The sequence below is a fragment of the Chamaea fasciata genome, unplaced genomic scaffold, assembly GCF_029207755.1.
Source record: "Chamaea fasciata isolate MVZ Bird 193981 ecotype frontalis unplaced genomic scaffold, bChaFas1.0.hap1 SCAF_11, whole genome shotgun sequence".
NCBI lineage: Eukaryota > Metazoa > Chordata > Aves > Passeriformes > Sylviidae > Chamaea > Chamaea fasciata.
Window position 1 is genome coordinate 21,163,082 of NW_027094096.1, and position 6,313 is coordinate 21,169,394.

Consider the following 6,313-nt stretch of genomic DNA (forward strand, 5'->3'; position numbering starts at 1 on the left):
CTGGTAATGAGAGATTAAATTAATACATGTAGCAGGGCAGTGGCACTTGAGAAATCGTATTCCATATTTAAACTCAACGGCATAAAGATTGTTTGTTACTTTGAACGTGATACATTTCCTTCTTCAGAAACAGCAGTAATTAATAGAGCAGGGTAGAACTAAAAAATGGAGAGTAATTTTATTCTGTCACTGAAAAAAACAACACACATCACAGTCCAACAGTGAGCTGGGATTAAATAAATAGGATTTAAACCAGGATTACAGTCTGGTCTTTATAAAATTGGCTACTGGCATGTTGGGAGAAAGTGTAATGTGAATAATTCAGATGTGGGGTTGCTACAGAAGGGATGAAGGTGAGCAAGTCTGCATCATACCCAAAACATGAGCACAGAACAAGAAAATAAAATACATGTGCAGTGACACTGTGGCCTTTCAGCAATTCTTACAGCTGGTTTTGAAGAGAACTTTGCCAGCCCTTGCTAGCAGGTGACTGATTTTGGGTGCCTCACACCGAGCTGGGTGATGTGGTAGCTCCACCCCCAGAGTACTTCTAGGAGAGGGGAATCAGATGGGCAGTGAAAGGAACAACAGGAAAGGTGGAGAAATGCCTTAAAAGCTACCAAGGGAACTCAGTTATTCAGTTATTCAGTTTCCAAAGGATGGGCTAAGCAGCCATGGACAGACAGCTCACAGAACAAGAGGCTGTAAGTGCCCAGAGACCTTTCCCAGGGTTTCCAGGAGCTGCTCTGGGACACCATGGCCCAAGAGTCTGTCACAAGGTGAAAGGGTTATGTGGGCAGCAGGCAGAGTGTGGGACAGAGAGAGGCCCAGAGCCCAGCCCTGGGGCTGTGATGGGAAACAGAACCCCTGCTGCAGCCCCAGGCTGACCTGCACAGCTCCTGCACCAGCTCAGGAGCAGCCCACCGGTTCTGCAGGGGTGTCAGAAGAATGTGCACCTGGGAGAAATGAGAGCAGCACCCCACCTGGGGACACCCAGCTCTGGGTACAGGACACGGCTGCACCCACAAACCTCACCCTGGGCCTACGGGTTTCACACACGTGACATAATTAACAGTCAAAAACTCCAACCATTGCCCATTCCACTGCAGGACTGCTGGAACACAGCCCCTGTGTCCCTCAGGACAGGTTTGATTTGCCAACACTTACACACCAGCAGCAGAGGGGTTCAGCCTGAGCTCCAGGGGATCACCACGGGTACAGCACTCACCTGAGCATTGGTGACCACAGGGATGAATCCCCACAGCATGTGAGTGCTGCAAAGATAATTTCAGTAGAATTTAGCCTCTGTGAAAATTGTTCAGGAACAAGAGAACATTATTTACTACACTTATGTCAAATCCTTTAGATTTTGCCTGCCCCAAGTGCTGTGTTTGGATTAGGCTTGGGAACAAGGTGTGGTGGAAAGGATCTAAATGTCAGCACTACGTGAACAAATACTGAAAATTGTAAAGAACTGAGTAAGATGCAACAGCTAAGACAGGAGGGTGCCAAAACAACTAATGACACTTTCTTGAAAGGAATGTCTAATAGAAAGTCCCAGTCCTACAAACAGTGGCACGTATCCAGCCCGTGTGACTCAGCCCTGCGGGGCCACGCTGCCGCTCACGGGCCACCGAGTGCCAGCGGCACCAACACCCGGCACGGCCACATCTCCGGTCCCGGCCCCGCGGCACGGGGGACACCGGCACGGGGCTGTCCTGTCGGGCGGGCTCCCAGCGGGGACAGCCGCTCCCGAGGGACCGGGTCCGTGCGGGCACAGCGCCCGCGGAGCCTCCGGGGCCAGCGGGGCGGGCGGGGGCACCCCGACCTCGGCTCCCCCGCGTCCCCGGCACGGCTCTCCCGTGTCCCCGGCCACCCCGAGCGCGGCTCCCCCGTTACCCCGGCACGGCCCGGCCCTGGCTGCAGGCTGCGATAAGGCGGGAGGTGCGGGACACCGGGCCGGGCAGCGCCCATAGCGGGCGGGGCACGGGGCAGGGCACCGGCCTCGGGGACACCGGGCTGCCGGTCCCACCGCCCGGCCCCATTTTCGCGCCGCGTGCGGGACCACCGGGCCGGGAGGGGACACACGGGGATCCCGATCCCGTTCCCAGAGCGGAGGGACGCCGGGCCGGGAGGGAAGGCGCAGTGATCCAGTTCCCGATCCCGTTCCCGATCCCGTTCCAGATCCCGATCCCGTTCCCGTTCCAGATCCCGATCCCGATCCCGTTCCCGTTCCAGATCCCGTTTCCGATCACGTTCCCGTTCCCGATCCCGATCCCGGTCCCGGTCCCGGTCCTGATCCCGTTCCCGGTCCCGGTCCCGATCTCGATCCCGATCCCGGTCTCGATCCCGATCCCGGTCCCGGTCTCGATCCCGATCCCGGTCTCGATCCCGATCCCGATCCCGATCCCGGTCCCGGTCCCGGTCCCGGTCCCGATCCCATTCCCGGTCCCGGTCCCGATCCCGTTCCCGGTCCCGGTCCCTGTCCCGTTCCCGTTCCCGGTGCGGAGGCACCCCGGCCGGGCGGGGACGAGCGGTGATCCCGAGCGCGGCCCCGCGGCGGGCGGGGTCACACACGCGGGGCGGGGCGCGGGCGGCTGCCGCTCCTCGCCGGCAGCCAATGGGGGCGGGCGGCGCCGCGCCGCGGCCAATGGGCGGGGGCGGTTCGCGCGCCGCAGCCAATGGGGCCGGGGCGGGCCGCGCGCAGCAGCCAATGGGGCCGGGGCGGGCCGCCATGGGCCGCGGTAGCGCTGTCCCGCCGCCGCGCCGGGGCCGGGCCCGGTAACGGCAGCGCCGCCGCCCGCTCTCCCTCCCTCTTTCTCTCCTCGTCCCCTTCCTTCCTCTCCTCCTCCTCGGCGCTGCCCGGCGCCGGGGCCGGCCCGGCTCCGCTCCGCAAGGCGCGGCCGCCGCCTCCCCGCCCCGGCGCGGGGCCGTCCCTCGTCCCCTCCCTCCCTCCGCCCCGTCCCCGCCCGCCGCGGCAGCCCCGAGCGGGAGGCGGCGGAGGGAGGCGGGAGCCATGCGGGAGTACAAGGTGGTGGTGCTGGGCTCGGGCGGCGTGGGCAAGTCCGCCCTCACCGTGCAGTTCGTGACCGGCTCCTTCATCGAGAAGTATGACCCCACCATCGAGGACTTCTACCGCAAGGAGATCGAGGTGGACTCGTCGCCCTCCGTGCTGGAGATCCTGGACACGGCGGGCACCGAGCAGTTCGCCTCCATGCGGGACCTCTACATCAAGAACGGGCAGGGCTTCATCCTGGTGTACAGCCTGGTGAACCAGCAGAGCTTCCAGGACATCAAGCCCATGCGGGACCAGATCATCCGCGTCAAGAGGTACGAGCGGGTGCCCATGATCCTGGTGGGCAACAAGGTGGACCTGGAGGGCGAGCGCGAGGTCTCCTTCGGGGAGGGTAAGGCGCTGGCCGAGGAGTGGAGCTGCCCCTTCATGGAGACCTCGGCCAAAAACAAAGCCTCGGTGGACGAGCTGTTCGCCGAGATCGTCAGGCAGATGAACTACGCGGCGCAGCCCAACGGGGACGAGCCGTGCTGCGCCTCCTGCGCCATCCTCTGAGGGCGGCGGCGGCCCCGCGCCCCGGCGGCCCCGCTCGGGGAGAAAACACCGGGAACAAAACGACAAAAATAATTCATCGTCTTGGAAATGTGGCTTTTCTCGGCATGTACGTTTCGTCCAGTCTTGGTCATGGCATATTTCCTGTCAGTGTCGGCGGCGGGCGCGGGAGCAGCCGGTCCCGCCGCCCGGGGAGCGGAGCCACGCGGGGAACCCGCCCCGGGACAGCCGCGGGGAGCCCGGCCGGGAGCCCGGGCAGCCCGGGGCAGCGGTGCCTGCATCGCTGAGAGTCCCGGCGGAGCGGTGCCCATACCACGTAACCCCGGCGGAGCGGAGCCCCATAACCCCGGGAGAACGGAGCCGTCCGGGGCACCCCGGGGAGCGGTTCCCCATAACCCCGGCGGAGCGGAGCCCCATAACCCCGGTGGAACGGTGCCCCGGACACCCCGGCGGAGCGGTGCCCCGTAACTCGGGGGAGCGGTGCCCCATAACCCCGGGAGAACGGAGCCGTCCCGGGCACCCCGGGGGAGCGGAGCCCCATAACCCGAGGGAGTGGAGCCCCATAACCCCGGTGGAACGGTGCCCCGGACACCCCGGCGGAGCGGTGCCCATACCCCGTAACCCCGGCGGAGCGGTGCCCCGTAACCCGGGGGAGCGGAGCCCCATAACCCCGGGAGAACGGAGAACGGAGCCGTCCCGGGCACCCCGGGCTGCGGGGCCCCGTCCCCGGAGCCGCTCCCCGCGGTCTCTATGCAAGCGGGCGGCGGTGCGGGGCCGTCCCGCCCGGAGAGTTGCACATGGAACTGGGACTGTGACCCGATGGGTGCTGCCAGGCACGGGGCGCCGGGCAGCGCCGCCGATATCCCTGGAATAATGCTCTATTTTGTTTACCTGCTGTATCGGATGGGAGTTTGCAGGAGAGTGGTAGCGTGGTGGTTTTTCTCCTGGTTTTCTTTTTTTTTTTAATTATTATTTTTTTTAATCAGCTGTGAAAATGTTACAAATCTGCACAATTTTTTAGGTGTGCGTGTGTGTGTGATTTCGTTGTGGTTTTGGTTTTTCCTTTGGCGGGCGGGCGGGGGGCGGTGGTGCTTTTTGTGCCGGGGGGGGTTTGGGTTGGCAATACCTGATTTTGATGACTAGCTCTCTCTCAAGTGCAAAGACTTCCCATGAGCGATGCAGGGCCAACAGCAGCCCTGTGTCTGTAGTGTGCCTTCAAAACTCAGCTGTTCCAGCCGGTGCCAACCTGTGAAAGCTCCACAGAATCCCATTATCTGCTACTCCAAAAACTACTTAACAGTTTCCTTGCAGTAATCACACCGAGCAAGCCAGGACAAAAGGGCCTATTGTTAGTGGAATTTATTTCTTATTTCCATCTGAGCCTTTTAACTGTTATTTCCATGTCTTGCAAGTTCGGGGTTCATTTACTTCAAATTTACAAGAATTTAGCCTTTTGGGATTTTGGGGGGAGGGCTATTTTTTTTTTTCCTCTATTTCTCTTTGATTTTGTCGTGGGATGTGCCTCCAGCCAGCAAAAGAAGGAAATCTTATTGTTGTGATGTACCAAGAAAAGTCTAACAACTGTCATTTAAATTGCGGACATGCATTGAAGAGATGTCTATCCGTTTTAAGAATTTTAATACAAATGCTGTTTTTTAGAAAACAACTTTGTGCATTGTTATGTATCACATGAAACACTGACTTTCACACAGGCTCTTAATCCAGATTTCTATCTCATAGCAGTGAAAGGTGGAGGGGTCGATCTAGCTATGAGCAGTGGTGGAAAAAAAAAAAGGCAAACCACAAGATTGCTGTTTTACATAATTAGTCATTTTTGGTGCAGATCTTTGCTGTTATTCAGGTCCTGGCCCAGTGTGATGCCAAGTTGTGAGAGGAAGGCTGTGCCCAGAGGCAGCTTTGAGAAGATAGTGTGGGCTTACTGCAAGAAGCCCTGTAAGATCAGGCCCTTTTCCCCTCCTGGGAGCAGCCTGGTTTGTTGGGCTGAAGTTCTAAAGGGCAATTATTTATTAAATTCAAGCTTTTAGTCTCATTGCATTATCACTTCAAAATTATCAACCAGACCTTTTTGTTTTCTGGTTTGCAGAGGGGCTGGGGTGGGAGGAGACCTGTGCCTCCCATCAGCTGGAAGATCCTAGGAGCTTCTTTACCTGTCTTCTTCCTCTCTTTGCCCCTTCTTCAAAGGTCTGCACACAAAACCTGAAACTCTCTTCTTCCTTCTCCCCCCTATCCCAAGAAATCTTGAAATCATGTTACACCTCAAAGGTTGAGCAGTGATGTGTAGAGGGGTTTTTAATCAGGCCAGCTGAAAAGTAGCTGCCGTAATTCCTCTGTGAATCTGGTCATTTCTCCTATTTTAAGCAGGAAAACTTTGTGCCTCAGCACTGGGAGAACGGTGTGCAGTGTCAGTTTTGAAATCCCACTGGCTGAAACGAAAACTGCCATTTGTGCTTTAGTCAGAATTGGATACTTGCTGTAGTAACATCAGGTATCTTTGTCAAAGATTGTGTACTGAAAGCGTTTCTCCTTCCAGCAAGGAGCTGTTGGTGCACTCCGTGGGGCTGGCTCAGTCTCGGTGCTACAACCACTGAGAAACAGAGAGGGCTGGAGAAGGCAGCCCCAGTGCTGGGGCCCTGGCTGCTGCCAGGGCTCTCCCTCTAACACACACATTCATTTATCCCTCGTTTCTAAGAGAAAATTGAAAACCTCCTTGCTGCTCATCCTCCAGAA

General features: G+C 58.3%; 1 protein-coding gene across 1 annotated transcript; it reads left to right on the forward strand.

Moving 5' to 3' along the window:
• The first annotated feature begins 2,998 nt into the window (after positions 1-2,998).
• Positions 2,999-4,626, forward strand: RAP2B (RAP2B, member of RAS oncogene family). The gene has a single exon (XM_066193899.1). The coding sequence runs from the start codon at positions 3,017-3,019 to the stop codon at positions 3,566-3,568; it is 552 nt and encodes a 183-aa protein (XP_066049996.1). The 5' UTR covers positions 2,999-3,016; the 3' UTR covers positions 3,569-4,626.
• Positions 4,627-6,313: the final 1,687 nt, after the last annotated feature.

Coding starts and splice junctions, on each gene's coding strand:
- RAP2B (XM_066193899.1), top strand. CDS start 3,017: ATGCGGGAGTACAAGGTGGTGGTGCTGGGCTCGGGCGGCGTGGGCAAG.